At 50.5% G+C, this 21549-nt stretch overlaps 1 protein-coding gene across 2 annotated transcripts in view; it reads right to left on the bottom strand.

Annotated features, from left to right (window-relative positions):
- CUX2 (cut like homeobox 2) overlaps nucleotides 1–21549 on the bottom strand; it is a 277464-nt gene that overhangs the window by 19147 nt on the left and 236768 nt on the right. The window contains exons 5-15 of one of the 2 annotated variants that reach the window (XM_086347740.1): nucleotides 20987–21121; nucleotides 17802–17925; nucleotides 15300–15376; nucleotides 14356–14422; nucleotides 12552–12600; nucleotides 8691–8795; nucleotides 3146–3337; nucleotides 2987–3045; nucleotides 2235–2283; nucleotides 2042–2162; nucleotides 302–976 (exon numbers count right to left, since the gene is read on the bottom strand). In XM_086347740.1, the coding sequence (XP_086203866.1) occupies nucleotides 302–976; nucleotides 2042–2162; nucleotides 2235–2283; nucleotides 2987–3045; nucleotides 3146–3337; nucleotides 8691–8795; nucleotides 12552–12600; nucleotides 14356–14422; nucleotides 15300–15376; nucleotides 17802–17925; nucleotides 20987–21121 (1653 nt within the window). The remainder of the gene's footprint in view (nucleotides 1–301; nucleotides 977–2041; nucleotides 2163–2234; nucleotides 2284–2986; nucleotides 3046–3145; nucleotides 3338–8690; nucleotides 8796–12551; nucleotides 12601–14355; nucleotides 14423–15299; nucleotides 15377–17801; nucleotides 17926–20986; nucleotides 21122–21549) is intronic. The other variant, XM_086347741.1, reaches the window with a different exon arrangement.

The following is a 21549-nucleotide window of genomic DNA, read 5'->3' as shown; positions in this document are numbered from 1 at the left end:
CCTGCCAAGGCAGCCCCAGGGACCCGGCCTTTCCCCACCATTATCCGCCTGAACTGCACCACAGCAGCACCCAGGTCTATGGGACAGGGAGCCCCAGGAGGAATTGAGGATGGTTTCCCTTATTTTACAAGGCGGGAAACTGAGGCACAGAGAGGCAAAGTCATTTGCCCCAGGTCACACAGCTGGGAGGTGGCAGACTCAGGCTCTGAACTGCGAGCCGTGTTCTCAGCCCTCAACAGCCCCACGCCTGGGGCTGGCCTGGGGAGACGGCTCTGTGGACGGGCCCTCAGCCAGCACCCACCTCGCTGCCGCACCTGGATGGTCCTCAGGGCCAGCACGTTCTGCTCGTCTGACAGGAACTGCTTCATCTTGATGAAGGGCTCCTTGCCCTTCACCGTGAGCTTGCGCCAGGGCTTGGGCCGGGCCAGGATCTCGCTGACCGAGCCCTGGGACAGCCCCAGCACGTAGTGGCCGAACACCCGCTGCCCGATGTTGTGTTTGAGCAGCTGCTCCTTCACCTGGAAGGCGATCTCCGCCGTGTCCAGCTGCTCCTCCTCTGTTCCAGCCCCGGCCGTGGCCATGCCGCCCCCGCCCCCCTCTGCTGGCTCAGGACCCCCGGGCGGCTCAGGGCCAGGGGCTGGGGTAGCAGGGGCCGTGGGGGGCTTGGCGCCATAGAAGGCTGGGGGGAACACTAGCAGGCCTCCAGCTTCCCCCTTGAAGGCAGTCGGGGGCATCATGTGCTTGGACAGCAGCGTGTCCCCTGTCAGTCTCTCTGCTGAAGCCAGGCTGGGGAAGGGGGACAGCGAGAAAGTCCGAGGCCCATCAGGGCCCAGGCTGGGGCCCAGCAAGGGCTGCCCTGGGCTGGGGGACAGGGGGTCTTCGGGCCCTGGTGGCGGTGGGAGCTGTGGAGGGGACGGGTAGGACTGCTCCGTGCCCAGAGAGTCCTTGATGGAATCATCCTCCGAAGGGTCCTCCTCTAGAACACCAAGACAGACAGACAGATGGAGGAAGAGAGGAGAGACAGACAGAAAGACAGAGAAATAGACAGTGATGGGAAGAGACAGGCAGAGAGACACAGAGAGAAACAGAGATAGGGAGACAGACAGATGGAGAGAAATAGCATGGGAGAAGACAAAGATAGGCAGAGACAGAGTGAAAGAGGAAGCGACAGAGGTTCAGAGAGATAGAGAAGGAGGCAGAGAGACAGTGAGAGGCAGAGAGACATACAAAAAGGGAGAGATTTGGAAGGAGAGGAAGCGGAGAGAGGGCAGGAGGGGTGCGGGGAAGCGCTATAGGCGTCCGACGGCGTGAGGCACCAACACTGGTGTTTCTGCCACACGCTCCCCTCCCTCTTCTCTAGTCCCCGTTCTGCAAGGCCTGGGCCAGATTCCAGTTCCGGGGTGACCCTCCCACCGCCAAGCGCATTAACCGCGCACCTGTTACAGGCCCAGCACTTTGCCCGGGGAGGGTTAATCCCCATCCCGGAGCAGGACAGCCCACTTCCTAAGTGCTCGCCCCGTGCTCCTTGTCTACGCGTTCGCATCTACCCGCACAGCACCTACTAGGGCCGGTAACTGCCCACTTCACAGATGAGGAAATGGAGACAGCACACACATGTGCTGAGGCCATGTGGCTGAAAGGTCATGAGGCCACTGTGTGGGGAGAAGGGGCGATCTGGGGGAGACAAGCTTTTCCCAGCAGTCTGCAGTAAGGGTTAGTGTGAACGCCCTGTGACCTCTCCCTGCTGCTCACGAAGGCTGGGCATGAGGGATCCCTCCAGGGACCCTGGGAGGGCCTGAGTGAGCTGGGTGTCTCCATGTGTCCCACCTTAGGGGACAGTCGCCCACTGGCTTAGCCGTGGACGGCCACCAGCTCAGCCCCAGGTAGGCAGCAGGCGCTCAATCAACATGCCCGCCTTTTACCCATTGTCTTCCTGCCCTTTGTGTTAAAGGCAGTGGTCTGAGGGTGTGGAGGAGGCTGGAGACCCACGGACAGCTCCCACCCCAGCCCCTCAGCCCCGAGAGCATCCCGCCTCCCCTACCAGGGCTGGCCAAAAGACCAGGCTTTTCCAGAAGGAATTTCTGCGCAGGGAAGAAGGCCTCCTTTGCCAGGAGCAGTGAGTCTTCGGGCTTGGCCATGCCCTGAGGGGACAAGAAGCAGGGCTGAGAGGGCATGGCTGGTGCAGAGCTCTTGAGGGCAGCCTGCCCGGTAGGGACGCTGGTGGGGACCCTCACCTGGGGGAGGCTGCAGGTGTTGGAAGCCAGCTTCATGGCTTTCAGGATGCTGCCAGAGAAAGTGCAGACAGAGTGTGAGGCCAGCCGGGTCCTCAGGCCAGGGGGAGGCCTCGTGAGAGGCACACCACCTGCTCCTCTTCCCTGAGAGCACCCACCCCACCCCTGGGTCTCACACAACGTGGGACTCAGTGGACAACAGGCCCGAAGCAGCGGCTTGTGAAGTGGTCTGCTCCCCTTGGAGAGGTGCAGCTTGAGCTGGTCTGATTAAGGCATCACCCCTTGCCCCACAGTGGCTCAGCTGGTAAAGAATCCGCCTGCAATGCAGGAGAACAGGGTTCTATCCCTGGGTCGGGAAGATCCCCTGGAGAAGGAGATGGCAATCCACTCCAGTATTCTTGCTTGGAGAATCCCATGGACAGAGGAGCCTGGTGGGCTATATAGTCCATGGGGTTTCGAAGAGTTGGACACTACTGTGCGACTAACTTCCACTTTCACTCCTCCCCCTGCTCCACCCCCACCCTGCCCTGCAACAGCACCAACAAGGCTGTTTCCCCACGGGCAGCTCTTGATGACAAAGGACTGGGCATGATAGCCAGGGTGCCAGTGGACAGGAGACAGGGTACCACAAAGCGGGATCTGGTGGGAGGGAGGAAGGTGATAAGCTTTCCTGAGGGACCCTGGCAATCTTCCCAGGCAGCCTCCTGCCAGGGAAGAGGGCCTGGTGGTGTGAGGGGCTCCACCCGACACAATACCTCAGCTCTGTTTTAATTTCTTCATAGTCAGACTGTGCCTGGAGCTTCTCTTCTAGCTTCTAGAAGAACAAACACAGATGGGGAAGGCTGATCCACATTCTTCCTCTGGGGGATGCCCTCCCCATCTCCCGTCTGCCCGCCTCCTCCTGCGAGACCTACCTCGATGGCCTCGGACTTGGCGGTGAGCTGCCGCTCCAGGTCCGCAATCTGGTGGGCGGAGGTCTCCTCCAGCTCCTGCAGGGAGCTCTGGAGATGCTGCACATCCTTCAGTAGCCGCAGGATCTCCCGGTCCTTGGAGGCCAGGGCAGCCTCCAGCCGAGGGCCCGAGCACAGCGCGAAGTTCACCTTATCCTGGGCACAAAGAGGGGCTTGGAGGGGCCAGGAGGGGTGGGGCAGGGGGCTGCAGGACTGCTGTGCTCCCCTAGAGTGATTCAGTCCCCCCCACCCCAAATCAGGCCCTTCCCACTTCTGAGCCTTTGCTTAGCTGGTCCCACGTGCCTGTATGTCTGTCCTCTCTTCTTGAAATGAAATTAGGAGGAAGAAGGACTGCTCAGAAGAAGTGCTTTGGAGGAAGGTATGTCTAAGCAGCAATGAAGTTCAAGAACAAGTTAGTGATCTGGAAGACTGCTTGGCAGCATCTACTGAACACCCATCAAGGTGCTGCATTCAGTATGTCAGCAAATCTGGAAGACCCTGCCATGGCCACAGGACTGGAGAAGGTCAGTCCTCATCCCAATTCCCAAGAAGGGTAGCACTAAAGAATGTGCTAACCACTGGACAACTGCACTCATCTCCTATGCTAGTAAGGTCATGCTTAAAATCTTGCATGCTAGGATTCAGCATTATGTGAACCAAGAACTTCCAGATGTCCAAGCTGGGTTTCGAAAAGGAAGAGGAACCACAGATCAAATTGCCAACATGCTCTGGATCACAGAGAAAGCTAGGGAGTTCCAGAGAAACATCCAACTCTGTTTCATCAACTATGCCAAAGCCGTTGACTGTGTGGCTCATAATAAAATGTGGAAAGCTCTTAAAGAGATGGGAATACCAGATTACCTTATCTATCTCCTGAGAAACCTGTATGCAGGTCAAGAAGCAACAGTTAGAACCCTGTATGGAACAACTGATTGGTTCAAGATCAAGAAAGGAGTACGACAGGGCTGTCTGCTGTCACCCTGTTTGTTTAATCTATATGCTGAGCACATCAAGAGAAATGTCGGGCTGGATGAGTTAGAAGCTGGAATCCAGATAGATGGGAGAAACATCAACAACCTCATATATGCAGATGATACCACTCTAATGACAGAAAGCAAAGAGGAACTAAGCCTCTTGTTGAGGGTGAAGGAGGAGAGAGAAAGAGCTGGCTTAAAACTGAATATTAAAAAAACTAAGATCATGGCATCTGGCCCCATTACTTCATGGCAAATAGAAGGGGAAAGGGTGCAAATAGTGACAGATTTCCTTTTCTTGGGCTCTAAAATCACTGCGGATAGTGACTGCAGCCATGCAATCAGAAGACATTTGCTTCTTGGCAGGAAAGCTATGACAAACCTAGATAGTGTGTTGAAAAACAGAGACATCACTCCGCCAACAAAGGTCCGTATAGTGAAGGCTATAGTCCTCCCAGTGGGCACATACAGTTGTGACAGCTGGACCGTAAAGAAGGCAGAGCACTGAAGAACTGATGCCTTCGAACTGTGGTGCTGGAGAAGACTCCTGAGAGTTCCCTGGACTGCAAGGAGATCAAGCCAGTCAATCTCAAGGGAAATCAACCCTGAATACTCGTTGGAAGGACTGATGCTGAAGCTGAAACTCCAGTAGTTTGGTCATCTGAAGCAAACAGCTGACTCATTGAAAAAATCCTTGATGCTGGGAAAGATTGAGGACAGAAGGAGAAGAGGGCATCAGAGGATGAGATAGCTGGATAGCATCACTGAAGCAATGGACGTGAACTTGGGCAAACTTTGGGAGATGGTGAGGGACAGGGAGGCCTGGCGTGGTGCAGCACAAGGGGTTGCAAAGAGTCAGACATGACTGGGCACCTGAACAACAAATCTACTAAAGATGAACACATGGTGCCCTAAACCTCGGTGCTCTCAGTCTTTGGAACATATGCAGGAGAAACACAGGGACTTGCGCACCAAGGCAGAGGACATGCATGTTCACAGCAGCCTTCTCTGAAACAGCACCAAACCAGGAACCCCAGAACATGGATGGACGGGTTGTGGAACACTCAGACAGTGGAACCCTCGACAGCAACAGAAATGAATAATCTATACTACCTGTAACACAGCACGGATAACTCTCCCAGCTATAACATAGACCCAAAGAAGCCAGACACCGAAGTGTGTGTGTGATTCTATTAAGATCAGGTATCAACACCCATCATTTAAAAGTGGACATTTTAATTTCTAAATACACGGAGCTTTTAAAAAAATCTTTGATATTAATTTCTCATTTTGATACCCATTTCTCATTTAAATGCTTTCTTCTCTGCCATCACCCTCTGTATTTTTTCAGTCTTTTAACTTTACTGAGGCTTTCAATGGCTAAGTCAAAGATCTCTCTTGGTAAATGTCACATTGCACTTGAAAATATGAGGTTATTTTCAAATACCTTTTGATATTGATTTCTAACATAATGCCACAGTGATAAGAGAACAGACTCTGTATGATTTCAATACCTTTAGATGATGGAATTTTTGCACTTTATGTCCCTGGATATTTTCCTGTGTCTCTTGGTTTATAGTCTACTGGAACTTGAATAGAATTTGTATCCTGCTGTTGTGTGAAAACTGTATAAATCTTAAGTATGTTGTATTGGTTCACAGTGCTTTTCAGATCTACTGTATGCTTCCACTTTCTGCTTTCATTCTATCAATATTTGAGAGTTTGATATTGAAACTCTAACTAAAAATCTTAATTTATCTACTTAAAAAAAACTGTAATATATAGTGGAGCTATCTGTAACTTTGTTCTGTATTTTCCAAGTCTCCTGTCAATGTTATCATACTTTCATAATTTAAAAATTAAAAAAGAAAGAAGATTTCCTAAGAAAAAAAAATATCAGGTTTCAAAACAGGCAAAACCCATGTGCGCTGTTAGAAGTCTGGCGAGGGGCTCCCCCGGGGGAGTGGCACCTGGATGGGGGCATAAGGGAGGCTTCCAGGTGCCAAATGTTTTACTTGTTGATCTGGATGCTGGTTAAGGGGTGTGTTCACTTTGAAAAATTCCAAATGCTGTACACTTATGCACAGTTTCCCTTGTGGATGTTATACTTCAATAAAACATTTGTTAAAAAGGAATAAAAAACCGAAGTAGTCACTTGGATGAGGAATTGGTAGTGATAGGGTGTTCCTGGCCGTAGAACAGCACAGACAAAGGTTTGGGTTTCTAAATTAGGCCCAGGTCCCACCCCAGGGGGGGACGTTCCCATTCCAGGGGAACCACAGGATTAGACCTGAGACCTTGAACCCACGAGTCACATTAGGGTGGTTCCTTCCTCACCCTAATTTGCCACCAGGCCCCATGGCCTCTTTAGGTTTTAGGAAATGGCCCTGGATGAAGGTAAAGAGGTTTCTGTTTGAGAGGACCTGAAGTCAGGCTGTCCTTGAGCTCAGTTACAAACGAATCTAAGCAGCATTACAAAGGGGGAAAAAAAAACAACCGACCACTACCAACCCCAGCTATTCTTCCATGGAGATAAATGCCAATTAAAACAGGAAGCGGATGCCATTAACACATTAAATTAATTAGCATCGAGCGCCACTGTTGTGCTCAGAAAAGCTCACCCCCCCAAACCAGCAAAGTTTCCCGTGGTTGATTAGCACAGGCATTTGCTGGGTTCCACGGGGGTTAATTAAGAACCACTGGCAAATTCTCTCTGAGGCGTCCTCATGAGCTCTCTTGCACTCTCAGTCTCTCTGGAGTTCACTCTCTGGGTCGTGCAGACATCAAGCATGCTGATAACATACACTCTGCCTCCTGGGACACGGGGACAGACGGACACCCCTATGGACACAGCACACACTGACACGTGTACCGGCGGGGGTACTCGTGTGGACAAGCACACACACAGAGAAATATACAGGAGACACATCATCATCACACATAGAAACATGTATGTGCTCAGACGCCACATGCTCTCATGGGCAAAAACACCCTGGACATGCCCCAAACACACTACTAATAATAACATCGCATTGAATGTTTACTGAGCATAGATTATAAACCAAACGCCATGTAATTCTCTCAATAACCCCATAAAGCAGATCTTATTTGTACAGATGAGGAAACTAGGCACCGTTAGATTAAGGATACAGTTATTTGCCCAGAGGTCACACACACACATACACAGTAACACACGTTCAGAGAGACGCGTTCAAATACTTAAATAGAAAGATACAGACACACAGGTCTGTGTATCAGGGTGTCAGGTGAAATGAAAATTCTGTGGCCTCTTCAGGTTCATGGATGGAGACGGCAAATCACCCCGGAGCAGACCTGTTATTATGGAAGCAATCATGAATTGCATGAGCTGGACCATAAAGAAGGCTGAACGCTGAAGAATTGATGCTTTTGAAATGTGGTGCTGGAGAAGACTCTTGAAAGTTCCTTGGACTGCAAGGAGATCAAACCAGTCAATCCTAAAGGAAATCAACCCTGAATACTCATTGGAAGGATTGATGCTGAAGCTCCAATAGTTTGGCCACTTGATGTGAAGAGCCAACTCATTGGAAAAGTCCCTGATGCTGGGAAGGATTGAGGGAGGAGGAGAAGGGGGCCACAGAGGATGAGATGGTTGGATGGCATCACCGATTCTGTGGACATGAACCTGGGCAAACTCTGGGAGATGGTGAGGGACAGGGAAGTCAGGTGTGCTGCAGTCCATGGGTCACAAAGAATCGGACACAATTTGGTGATTCAACAACATCAACAACATGAATCTTATTCCTTGATAAGCAGGAATCTGGAAAGAAGGAGGACCAATTTACATAAGGAAGTCAGGCTTTCTGGGAGAGGAACAATGAAGACTCTTATTATATGACAGAAGGGTAGGTGGGGGTGGTGTTGATTAAAATCCCTTGGCAGGAAATGTCCCCAGGACCTTAAAGGGGCACCAACTTAAGAGGAATGAGAAAGATGCCCTAACTGGCTTAACACAGGAATCTCAGGGTTGACGACAATAGACTGATTCTTTGTAACATGTGGCTAGTTGGGAGACCTTGTCAGAATCACCCTGATATGAGTGTCCACCTCAGATCTTGGTATGTGGACCCACACATCCAAGCCGGTGGAGACCAGGGGGGGGTCAACAGCGACACCTGGTGGCAGCCATCAAAACTGCACTGCTGCTCTACTGATCAACCTCCTACCCTGCTCCAGCCGAATGATCCTCTCTGACCTGACTAAACTCCAAAGTATGTGGACTCAAGCTATACGAAGCTTGAGCTTGAAAAAAAGAGCTGTGGCTGTGTTTGACCCTCAGCAGGCGAAGCAAATCATAGCATTGATAATTATACTTAACTACACACTGACTTTGGTAATAAAGATGTTATGCCCACTGTATGCAGAGGCCCAGACCCATTCGTGTGCACAATTGCATGAAGATGCACACAGTCCACCCACAAAATGTCACCCACATATTCCAACCCACAAACACGGCCTTTCCCAACTTCTCCCTCTGGCTCTGCCACCATCCTTACCCCACTGGGTCCCTGAGGAGAGCAGCAGGCCAGGCGGATGGAGCTGTTGACGGAGGCGAGTTGTTCCCGAAGACTTTCCACCTCCCGCTGGGCAGCCTCGGCTCGCTGGGGAGGAAATTGGGGCAGGTGTGGTTAAGAGGTGAGGGGGCCACACTGGATCCCACCCTGGCCCTCCACTGCTCCCCTGCACCGTCTCAGACAGCTGGGAAGGCAGGTCTGAGGACCTGGGGTCCTCTTTCTGAGTCCTGGGCCCCTGAGTTGGCTCTGGGTTCCCCTGGTGTGTTTGGGACTCCAGGTGGAGCTAGAACGTTCCCACTCCACTAGGGCAGGAAGGGAGGTGCTGTCTTGATGAGTCTGGCAAGTTTTTGCATGTTCCCAGGCCACTTCTGTCTGCCAAGTAAACTTCAGGCTAGGCTAGTCAAAAGGCCAGAGCTTGTCCCCAGCTCCTGTGCCATACGTTGTCTGCAGAGGTTGGCTCCAAAGCCCACAAGCTGTTGCAGGTCCCTGGGCAAGTTACTTCCCCTCTCTGGGTCTCAGTTTTCCTTCTGTGAAATGGAGGCCATGGAATACAACTACTGCGGAGGAGCACTGAAATTCATCTAAAAATCAGTATGCCACAGCTGACTAAACTGAATCTTAACTCTTCAAAAATTTATAAGAAAAAAGCTTGGAAGGAAGCTTTCAAATGTTAACAATGTGGACTTGTGGCCTGGAAAGACATCTGTACTTTGTCTCTTTCTGGTTGCGTGACCTTGGGTAAGAAATTTCATATCCTTGGCCTCAGTTTCCCTGTCTGCAAAATGGGGATGATAAGAGCAACTGCCTCATAAGTCTGTTCTGCAAGTAAGTGATGTGGTAAATACGATTCATTAGGTATCCCACCCTGATGCCTGACACATACAAATATGTCAGTAACTGGATTCCTTTACTAACAACAACAGGGTGGATGGGATCTTGAAGTGCTATTAAAATGAAAAGAGCTACAGCTGTGTTTTGACCCCCAGCTGGTGACGCAGGTCAAATGATTAAGTTTAACTTATACACTGATCGCAGGAATCAGTATGCAGTGCCCACTATATGTGCACAGAGACTCACACACATTATGCACATGTTTTGTTGATTTATCTTTAAAATGATTTGTTTATTTATGGTATCCTGCCTTGTTTCAAAAATAGTTCTAGTTAAGAGTCAGCTTTGTTTGGGGAAAGGATTTGGGTGTGTGTGGGATTGTAGAGAAAACATTTTTATGTTTCCACACAGTTAGGGCTTTCTGAGTAAATGGGACTGAGACCTGAGATCTGGGCTAAAAGACAAGCCTTGTAAATATCAATACACGACTGATCAGCTAGTGAGAACTCCAAAGATTCACTTCCTGGGAGATGCCTGTTGACATTTCAAGGGGGCACGAGACGCAGACCATGAAGACATCCTCTGGGTTGTAAAGATGAATTTAAAGTTACTAGTCTTATCTTCCCCTGGAGAGAAGTATTTACATTCTAAAGGCTAGAAACCCAGGATACTCGCCCTTCTGTTCATCAGGATACTTGAGAGCAGATTTTTCTCCCTTTCTCAGAAGGTCCCTCTCCTATACAACCACCCAGATTCATATTTAGCGGGGGTGGGGGAGGTTCCTTGCCTATAGCACAAACCCCAGTACATGCAGGATATCTGGTTCTCGACTCATCACCCCAGGGGAACAGCTGGGGAAAACTAGCATGGTTTTTACCATGCAAGTAATAATGACCTGCTCCAGAATCCTCTTGCTCACATTTAAGATAGTATTAATAAATACAGATATTAAAGACTAACACGGTAACATGTCCTTTTTTCTCAATACTCTATAATGCGCAGGTTTTGTTTTATACTCAGAAAAAAGAAACATTATCAAAAATGCTTCCTATTCAGACTACTCTAAGATCTCTCTTCTTAAGCCTGTTTGGCAGAAATCCAAAAGTTGGATGCCACATGGTGCTGGTGAGGCTATGAGAACACAGACTCTCTTATCTTGCTGAAGGGGGTGTAAACTGGTTAACCCATGGAAGGCAGTCTGGCCACATCTGCCAAATTATAAGCACCCGGCTCTTTCACCCAACAGTTCCACTTGTAGGAACCTGCCCTGTGTAGCGGCTTGGGTATGTATGAAATGATATCTGTACAAGGTTATTCCCTGCAGTATTAAGGATGATGGTTAAAATACTGGAAATACCACCAAAAGGGTATGAGTTAGATCAGAGGTCAGCAAAATGCAGCCTGCTGCCTGTTTATGTAAATAAAGTTTTATTGGAACACAGCCACGCCCATTCCCTTCCACATTGTCTATGCTGTCACTCTACCAGAGCAAAGTTTTGAATGGTTTTGACAGTGACTTGCAAGGCTGAAATATACTCTCAGGTCCTTTACAGAAAGTTTGCCTTCCCCTGGGTTAGTTGATGACGCGTCCCTGTAGTATAACATGACGCAGCTGTCAAACTGGAGGACCTGCCTTATACTCGGATCCGAAACAAGCTCTAAGATACGCACACAGAAAAGGCAAGGTTCAGAAGGGTGCACTTGGTAACTGTTGTTTCTGTTTAAAAAGGGGTAAAAGTAGATATTCATGGGCTTGTGAATGCCTCTCTGGGAGGAGACCCCAGACATGGTAACGGAGGCTGCTGAAGGGAGGGGGTCTGGGGGCAAGTTCAGGGAGGGGAGATGGAGTTTCCGGGCTATGCCCTCATGGAGCTTTTTCAGTTTTGAACTAAGTAAATGGATTACCTACTTAAAAAATCAATCTAAAAAGTGTTATTCTTCCCCAACTTTCCTCTAGGAGGGAGCACCCCGTCCTTGGGCCCCCACAGCCCTGCATCTGGCCCTTTGCCTCTGCTGTGCCCTCTTCCATTCCTCAGGAGGGCAGCGCCTGGGCTTTAGAACCCAGCTCAAAGTGCCCCTCCTAGGAGGCCTCCCTCCACCACCCCCAGGGAGATGACCGCCTGCGGTGTCACACTGCTGACCCCTCCTGGCCACGGCCCTGGCTGCTTGAGTCGCAGGGCACTGAGGAAGAGGTGTGGTGGGCCTGCGGGACTCCAGACTGAACCCTCATGGCCAGGTCCTACCTCCTTTCAGAGTCCCGCCCAACCCAGCCCCCCAGATGGCAACGCATCTGAAGCCAGAGGGAGGCCGGATGTGGGAACCCCATTTATAAATGCGAAAACTGAGACTCAGAGAGGCTGAAGGACTTCCAGGGATCCGGGCTGGGATGAGGATGTGGGAGCCCCAGGGAAGGTTGGGGTCCACCCAGCACTCAGCTGGTGATCGAGTGAGGAGGCTGGCGGAGACCCCCAGGTCGGGACAGAGGGAGAGAAGCAGCCCCAGGCTTGTCCCTTGTCACTGTCCCTGGCTCTGCGGAACACGGCTCCTCACTTAGTCCGGCTGGGAGAGACCCGTGTCCCAGCTTAGCCTGGGGACGGGCTCGGACCCCTGGTCCCTGCTCTCCCTTTCTTCCACGGGGAAGGGCGCTCGTTGTGCTCTGCAGGCTGCTTCTTGGCCTTTGCCAGGGCCATCCTGTGCCTGGAATCCATCCCTCTGCAGGCTCCAGTTACTCATCAGGTCTCAGCTCAACGACCCTTTCTCTGGGATGTCTTCACCTGTCTGGGTCAGGTGCCCCTTCCTCAACCACTGCTGCCTGCATCACCCTATTTCTGAGTGTTCTGTCTGTCTGGGAACTCAGGGGCTGGGTGCCTCTGACATCTCCTAGCCCCAGCGCTCAGCACGGGATGTAGTTCAGTGAATACTGACTGAGCTCAGCTCCCTCCGCTCCGCCCAGCCCGGGATTCCCCCCACCCTGGGTCAGTGAGCCCCGGCAAACGGCAAACATCTCCTCACCTGATTAGCTTTCTCCAGGTTGGTCATGATCAGGCCGACTTCATCTGCCCTGAGACAGAAAGATGAGGCCCTGAGGAAGGGATTCTGGCAGGTGCCAGGGCCCCTGCCCTTCCTGAAACTCCCCAGCCCCTGCCAACCCAAGGGTCTTGCGATGGAGGCTGTGAAGAGGCTGCCTTCCATCCTTCCTACTGAAGAGGTCAGGCTGCGGGGAAATGAAAATGGGGCCTTAGCACTGGGCCCCTTCCAGGCAGCCTGACACCTCATCCCCCACCGGGGGTCCACCCTCTGATGCTCTCACCGAACTACACCTCCAGCCTTTGGTTCTGTTGAGGCCTTCCTCAAGAGGACAGGGCTTGAGCTTTATTTCTGTTTATTTAAGACTTTTTTTTTTTTTGATGTGGACCATTTTTAAAGTCTTTGTTGAATTTGTTACAACACTGCTTCTGTTTTATGTTGTTTTTTGATGGAGGGCCATGTGGAATATAAGCTCCCTGACCAGGGATTGAACCCATAACCCTGCACTGAGAGGTGAAGTCTTAACCGCTGGACCACCAGGGAAGTCCCCAGGTCCTGAGCTGAAAACCCAGCTGCACTGTTCTCCTAGGAGGCCTCCCTCAACTCCCCTCATTTATTTTGCTGCCTCCCCACACCTCTGCGTTGGCAGGGCCTAGAGGATCAGGGGAGAAGGCAATGGCACCCCACTCCAGTACTCTTGCCTGGAAAATCCCATGGATGGAGGGGCCTGGTGGGCTGCAGTCCATGGGGTCGCTAGGAGTCGAACATGACTGAGCGACTTCACTTTCACTTTTCACTTTCATGCATTGGAGAAGGAAATGGCAACCCACTCCAGTCTTCTTGCCTGGGGAATCCCAGAGACAGGGGAGCCTGATGGGCTGCCATCTATGGGGTTGCACAGAGTCGGACACGACTGAAGCGAGTTAGCAGCAGCAGCAGAGGATCAGGACAGGCCTTATCCACCTCGGCTGCCCCTCTGTCTAGTGTGGGCTAGGGGGTGGTCTGCGGGGAACATGTGGTGACTAAAAGTCACACTTGTGATTCATGCATGTTCTGCTTCAAGGCCTTTTTTTGCACAAGCTTTCCCACTGCCCAGAGCACCTTGCCCAGCTTTCTTCATGTGGCCATCGCCTTCTTGTTTTTGAGGTCTCGCTCTGAAGGTCATCTCCTTAGAGAAGTCCTCCCTGACTACCCTGGATAGCAGGACGCACCTCTCCCTGTCATTCTCTCTTGCTGCTCTCCCAGTTTTTCCCTTCATCGCATTTACTATGTGCCCCCAACAGTGTCAGGCAAACAGTAAGTGCTCAGCAGTGTCTGCACATGAAAGAATTTATTCCTGTACATCAGCCAGTATCTGTCTCTTTTCCTTGACTGAGGACAGGGCCATGTTCTGATGTTTCCTCCAGGCACCCAGCATAGCCGTGGGTAAACAGTAGGTGCTAAATATTTGTGTTTGAGGATTAAGTGATATCTAGTCCAGAATAACTGAAGATGACGCTTGGCCCTGGGGGTTGGATTGTGAAGTTGGGGAGTGGGGACAGCGCCGGGAGGATGGGACAAGAAGCCTCTGAGCAGTCGAGTGGGCTGAGCTGGCAACCCAGAGTGTCCTTTATAGTGTGTGGTGCGTGGATGGCACCACGAACGGCTGGGGAACAGCTGTGTGCGAGTGTGGAACACAGGGTGTGAAATGAGTGCCTCAGGCAGAATCAGAGGGAGGAGAGTCAGAAAGAGGAGGCAGGTCTGGGAGGGTCAGAGGGAGGAGGCACACCTCAGTGAGGCGCTCACTTACTTGGATGCTGCCTCCTCGTCGTATTTCCGCCGCAGCTCCAGCAGCTCTGTCTGCGTGGCCTTTAACGCTGAGAAAAATTAGAGCGCCAGGGTGAGGTTCTCCGTCCCCAGGGAGGTGGAACTCTCTCCCCTTCTGTAGAGCCCAGAAGGCAGAATGAGGCTTGGGGTAGTGAGCAAAGATTTTCCTCTGGGAACTGGCGACAGCAGTTAGTGAGTTTCCTGCTCCTAGAAGGGCTTCAAGCTGGTGGGAGGGCTGTGGAGTGGCCAGGGAAGGGAGGGCAGATGACATCATTCTCTGGGAGTCCATGAAGCTCAGGGGACCCAGGTAAGTGGAGGGGGTGGCTGGTCCCAGAACCCGGGGTATGAGCCCCTAACACGTTGAGGTCACTCCAGGACCTAGGTGGGGCCATCCTTCCATGAGCTCACCCACCCTGAGGTCCTGCCTGGAAGTGAGGGGGACAAGGATGAACAACAAAGTCAATAGGTACATGCATGATAAATAAGGATTTCTCACAGAATTCCAGATTTCTGATTTCTTGAGGAGAGCGGAAGGGACTGGCTGTACTGGGCAGTGCCTGGCTGAGACTCAGCAGGGGCCGCCTCTTTAGATGAGGCCTGGGTTTTCCAGTTTGACCCAGACCTCTCCCCTCCTCCCTACTGCACTCTCTGATCCAGCTGGCTTGGGTGCTTGTCCAGCCCCAGTGGGCACTGCATTTGCCACCCCTGATTTAATTCTATCTTAAACCCTCTCTCCATAGTAGCATGACCCCTGGAATTGGAGCTCCAGTCCCCATGGGGTCATGCAGGTCTTTCCTCTCCCTTCCCAAACGCCTTTCTTGCCCTCTGAGTCTTCTTAGCCTCATTGCCCCCTCCTCTTCCCACTGGACCTCCTGGACTGACTGGCTGGGGTGATGTGAGGGCAGGGGACACGTGCCAGATACATACCTGAATGTAGGACCTTGATCTTCTCCTCGGCTTCCCCCAGTCTGGCTGCCAAAGTGATCTGTACTTCTTGAAGGCCCCTGTGAAAACACCTGGCGTGTGGACCAGCCCCTCCTGGCTTCCTATACCCTCACCCACTCCCTGTAATCTGCACCTGGGTCTTTTTAATGAGTCCTTAGACACGACATGCAGGCACCTGGCTGCCCTGCTCTTTTGTTGACAGTGTGGCCTCCATTAGAGCTGATGCCCAGTTAAGCTTCCAGTGACCCTGCCTCTCTGGCCCTCAATTTCCTCATCTATAAAATGGGGTTTGTTGCAGTGAGAAGCCCAAGTACCACCGTGAAGAGCAGCCCCCACTCGCTGCAAGCAGAGAAAGCCAGTGCAAAGCAACAACATCCAACATGGCCAAAATAAATAAATAATAAAAATGGGGTTTGTGATGGAGTCTGCCTCAGTGGGTACTATGAGGCACGTTCAGCGTGGTGCCCAGCCCCCAGAGTTCCCCCAATACCACTGTTTACTATTATTGTCCCCTGGAGAGGCAATTTTTTCCCTGTCTGTGGCAGGAGTTTGGGAAGCCCTGCCAGCCCACTGTGGCCTAACTCATGTGTGAGGCAAGCATCTCAGCAGAGAAAGAGGACTTCTCACTGCGTTGGGGGAAGGATTATGCGAAGCCTGAGCCTTACCTTATTCCGGCTCAGTAAGTCCAGCGAAGGAGCCTTGTTTACCCTGATCTTATCCCGCCCTCTCCCCTCCTTGCCATTCAAACACATCAGGCATGTTCCTGCCTTAGGACGTTTGCACTGACTGTTCCTTGCCCCATATGCCTGCAAGACTCCCTCAACTCCTTAGGGCTTTGTTCATTCTATTCTATAGGAAATCAACCCTGAATATTCATCAGAAGGACTGATGTTGAAGCTGAAGCTCCAATAGTTTTGCCACCTGATGCGATAGCCAGTTCATTGGAAAAGATCCTGATGCTGGGAAAGACGGTGGGCAGGAGAAGGGGGCAGCAGAGGGTGAGATGGTTGGATGGCACTGCCAAATCAATGTATGTGAATCTGAGCAAATTCTGCAAGATAGTGAAAGACAGAGAAGCCTGGTGTGCTGCGGTCCATGGGGTCGCAAAAAGTTGGACACAACTGAGCAACTGAACAAGAACACCTTCTCAGTGAGACTTCCTCTAACACTCTATTGAAAACTTCAGCCTGTCTCTTCTGCTCCCTCTTCTGTTTTATCTGTTGTCACAACCTTTATCACCTAGTACACTACTTATTTATCTTTTTTGTGTCTTCCTCATGCGAAAGTAAACTCCAGGAGGGCAGAGAGTTTTGTCCATTTTGTTCACAGCTGTTCCCTAGAACAGTGCCTGGCACACAGCTGGTGGTTCCATAAATATGTGGGATGAAAAAAATAAGTGAATAACAGAAAAGATACATGGAATGATCATGAAACTGTCCTAGAAAGGCCCTAAGAATGCATATTTTACCAACACTGCACTAACTGTAAAGGCAACCCACTCCAGTGTTCTTGCCTGGAGAATCCCAGGAATGGGGCAGCCTGGTGGGCTGCCATCTGTGGGGTCACACAGAGTCGGACACGACTGAAGTGACGGCAGCAGCAGCAGCAGCTGTGTGAGCATTGAGCTAAGCATTCAGAGTCGCCATTTCATTTCATTCACTCTCAGGGCAAACTAGGAGTTGATACAGTCAGTGTTATATGTCCATTTGGCTGGGCTATAGTACCCAGTTATGCAATCACACACTAATACAAGTATTGTTGTAAAGGGATTCTGTAGATGGGGTTAACATCTACAATCAGTTGATGTTAAGTAAAGGAAACTATATGCAATAACAGGGGTGGGCCTCATCTAATCAGTTGAAGGTCTTAAATTTTTTTTTTTTTTAATTAAAAAAAATTTTGGCATTCTGTACAGCATGTGGGATCTTAGTTTTAGTTCCCCAACCAAGGATCAAACCTGTGCCCCATGCAGTGGAAGCTCAGAATTTTAACCACTGGACTGCCCGGGAAATCCCCCTTTAAAATTTTTTTTAATTTTTGTTGTTGTTGACAGTTTTAAGAACAAAACTGAAGAAGGAATTTTGTCTCAAGATGGCAGCCAGCGCTGACTTCTACTTGAGAGTTTTCAGCCTGCTGGCCAGCTCTCCCAATTCAGACTTGCTAGCTTCAATCATGTGAGTTAGGTCCTGGAAATACAACTCTTAATTTAAAAAAAAATCCTACTGGTTCTGTTTCTCTGGGGAACCATGACTAACATACCACCATTAGCCCCAGTTTTCAGATGGGGAAACTGCGGCTCAGTGAGGCGATGTGACCGGCCCAGGGCGGGTCACTGAGCTGCTGAGACGAGGTGTGAACCCAGGCTGGCATCTCCATCTTCAGACTGAATCTGGATTCCCCATGGGCCCTGGCAGGGGTGACTTTCCAGGCCCCCTCTCCCAGACAGGTGGAGCAGCAGGGGCCCGCCCGTCCTTCCCAACTCACTTTTGTTTCTCTGCCTCATTTCTCTGCAGCAAAGTTTCTGTCAGGAGGGCTTTGCTGGGAATGCCTGGGAGGCGGCTCGCCTCGGTCAGCGTGGGCCCGGCTGGTGACGTCCCCTCTCTCTGCTCTGAAGGAAGAAGAAGAGGGAAAACTGCCCATTGCTGAGAGCGGCGTGACGACCAGAGTCGCTTTCTGCAAACCAGATCGATCAATGGTTCTGGGAGGAGAATCAATTTCCCAAACTCAGCACTGGAGACAGCACAGCTGTCAGACCTGCCGTCGCCATGGTTGGCTGGGTTGCAGCCTTGGCAAACACCTGCATAAGAGAGTCAGACTCCCATCGTGTGGGCCCTGGGCGGCCCACCCAGAGGTTCCTTTGCCCTCTCAGACCTGTCCCTGCCTCCTTGGCCTTCTGTATGATTTTAAAAAATCATGGTAAAATACACGTAAAATTGACCATTTTAACCATTTAAAAATACCCAATTTAGTGACACGTAGTATAGTCAAAAATACTGTGCAATCATTATCAGTAATTCCAGGACGCTGTCATCACCCCAAAATGAAACTTGTTCCCATTAAGCAGACACTCCCCACTCCCTTCCCTGGCTGACAATTGTTCTGCTTTCTGTTGCTATGGATTTGTGTATTTGGATATCTCCCATCACTGGAATCATAACGTATGTCCTTTTGTGACTTGATTCTTTCACTCGACATGTCTTCGAGCTTCATTCAAGTTGGACCATGGGTCAGTGCTTCATTCCTTTTTTATGGCCAGATAATATTCCACTTTATGGATATATCATACTTTGTTTTTTTCCCATTCATCCACTGATGGGCATTTAGATTATTTCTATCATTTGGCTACTGTGAACAGTGCTGCTATAAACATTTGTGTACAAGTTTTGTCTGAGCACTTGTTTTCAGTTTTTTAGGGTATATCCCTTGGAGTGGAATGGTGGGGTCACAGGGGAACTCCAGATTTAACCTACTGAGGACCTGACACGCTGTTTTCCCTTCTCCATGATCGATGGCACACACTCAGATGTTCAGTCATTACCCCTCACCTGCAGGTGCCCTGGGGCAGGGCCCACATCAGGTCCATCTTTGTGAACGCCATGGGGGCTCATTCGGAGATCAGTGTGTGCCTTTGGCACTAAATTCACGGAGAGAGAGATGCCCAGGGGCCAGCTATCGAGGATGAGTGGCTCAAGAGCTCCAAAATTTGGTCTCCCAACCATGGGTCCACGTGACTCAGTTAAATTCTGTCCTGGTTATAAAGTTTCTACTGTGAGCCTGGCACAGGAGGGTGAGTGTAGAGCTGGGCAGTTTGTAGAGTGAGTCCCCTGAGAGGCTGGCAGAGCGGTCAGCTCATAAGACACACATAACACGTGTGCACACACGGTCTGGGAATGTTCCAGATGTGAAGGTCACAGCAGTGAACAGAAAAGCAAGGTTTGACCATCATGATGCAGAATAATAAGGGTCCTCAAGAAGAAACACAGCCCAGGGCCAAGGTCAAAATTTTGTGTTCTGATTCCCTACTTGGCTACCTGTTGCTTCTGTGACTCAAGTTTCCCCATCTGTAAAATGGGGCCAGTGAGCTGCTATGTGAAAAGCACACTGCACAGAGCAAATGCTCTCAAGAGGCAGTTTCCACAACTACTATTAATATTATTCTTAGAGAAGGAAGTTCAGACCTCAGAGGAAGCGGTGACAGCTTTGCTGGGGAACCTCAGAGGCTTCATAGAGGCATACCTATGAGCAGGGGCTGAAGAACTGCCAAGTCCTGGCTTGTCAGGGTAGCTGGAAGGGTATTCCAGGCGCAGGACCAGAGCTGGCAAAATGCTGTTATTTTAGTCACTGTAAGTCTTCCCCAGAAGACCCTGCCTAGGGCCAGGCTTGCAGCAGGTGCTCACTACGCAATGTGGGGGAGAGGGGTGAAGGGAGGATGTTGAGAAATGGGGGAGTGTGCAAGTGGTTGTTTCCTGAAAAGTGACTTTGTGTCATGCTTCCATTTGACAGGCCTCAGCCCATTTTGTCTTCACTACATGCCAAATCTGGCTCGTTACCTGTTTTGTCAATAAAGTTTTACTAGAATAAAGCCATGCCCCCAAATTAATATGTAATAATTCACATGCTATCTATGGCTGCTTTCACCCAGCGTCATGTAGTTGTGACAGAAACTGCATGACCTGCAATCCAAGGTAATTACTTTCTAGCCCTTTTCAGAAAAAGCTTACAGACCTGAGGTAAACCCTACTCATTCATTCCTTAGACAAGAAGCCTTTAACCCGACTCTTTCCCAATTCTCTGCTTATTTTTTTTCCCAAAGACTTTTCACCAACTGACATACTATATATTTTACTAATTTATTTGTTGACAATCAGTTCCTCCCTCTAGAAGGTCAACATGATGAGGGCAGAGATTTTTTTCTGTTTTATTCCTGGCTGGGTCCCTAGTGCCTACCACAGCGCCTGGCATGCAGGTCAATGAACACCCAAGACTGGGCTGGTTACCAATGGCTTTCACCTGCTACTATTTGCTCTCCCTATGGAGACTTCTTACCTTACATCTTACCTTCCAGAGGTAATCACCATGCTGAATTTTGTTCATCATTCTCTTGCTTTTAAACATTTTATCACAACATATGTACACCTAAAGACTCTATTACTTGTCTCATTTGGAGCTGAGACAGTGTTGTGCTCCTACACCCTTTTCCCCCCCTCTCCTCCTGGGCACGGACTACATTTCCCAGCCTCCTTTGCAGCAGCATACAGCCACGTGACTGAGCTTTGGCCAATGGGATGTGGCCAAGGTGATGCTTGCCGATCCGAGGTCTGGACCCCACAAATCTCAGTGTGATCCTCCACATTCTTTCTCTGCCTCTTGATCAGATGTCAAACATGCACTTGTGACTGTGGATGTTGAGTGCTGACGACCACAACCTGGGTCCCTGAATGACCGTGTGGACCATCCCCTGAAAGTTCTCCTCTCTTCAAATACATTAACCCTCTGAAATTTGGGGTCAGCCTGTTTCAGCAGAAGTGTACCTTAATCCATCCCACTTCTAAAATGATACAGTTGAGTTCCCTGCCCCTCTTCCCCCCACAGGGGTGGCAGAGTTTGGCTGCCAAAGATTCACAGCCCATTTGCTCATTATGGACATTCTGTGAGAGCCTTATCAGTACCTTTGGTGCCGACGAGCTCAGGGTGTCTCTTCCACGAAGCGTGGAAATCTCGCCGCAGGGGCCCACTGGGGTCGAAGCTGGGGGGCTGCAGTCTGTCGTCTGGGCTGCGTGCCACCTCAAACACAGGCACGGGGTCTGCACAGAGAAAGGAGGACAGTGGTAGGGGGAGCTCTGCGGGCCAGGGAGCTTATGTGGGAGGAACCATCCATCGGAGCCGTCTGGAATCTCTCTGCTGGCTTATGGGAGCATTGTGCACTTTCTGCTTATGAGGGAGCAGAGCTTCTCCAGGCACCTGCTCTGAAGAGCCTGTGCTGTTCCCATGGATGTGGATGTCCTGCCCAGCTGGGAATAATAACCATAATTGTTACAATAACTGCATTCTGCTGATTCTAGATGCCATCGGTGGTAGCCATGAGATGGCGTCTTTCTCCAATCAGAGGGAGTGTCACTTAGCAAGGATCCCAGCAGGCACGCTCTGAAATTCACAAGTCCAAGTGCTTCCTTCTCAGGGAACTTCCCAGACAAGGCAGCGGGGATCAGGGCAGACCTGCTTGGGGGATATG

The sequence above is a fragment of the Bos grunniens genome, chromosome 17 (genome assembly GCF_055505025.1).
Source record: "Bos grunniens cultivar Pamir isolate PY7600 chromosome 17, Bosgru_T2T1.0, whole genome shotgun sequence".
NCBI lineage: Eukaryota > Metazoa > Chordata > Mammalia > Artiodactyla > Bovidae > Bos > Bos grunniens.
Note: the sequence above shows the minus strand (reverse complement) of the source record. Positions and strands in the feature narration are given on the sequence as shown.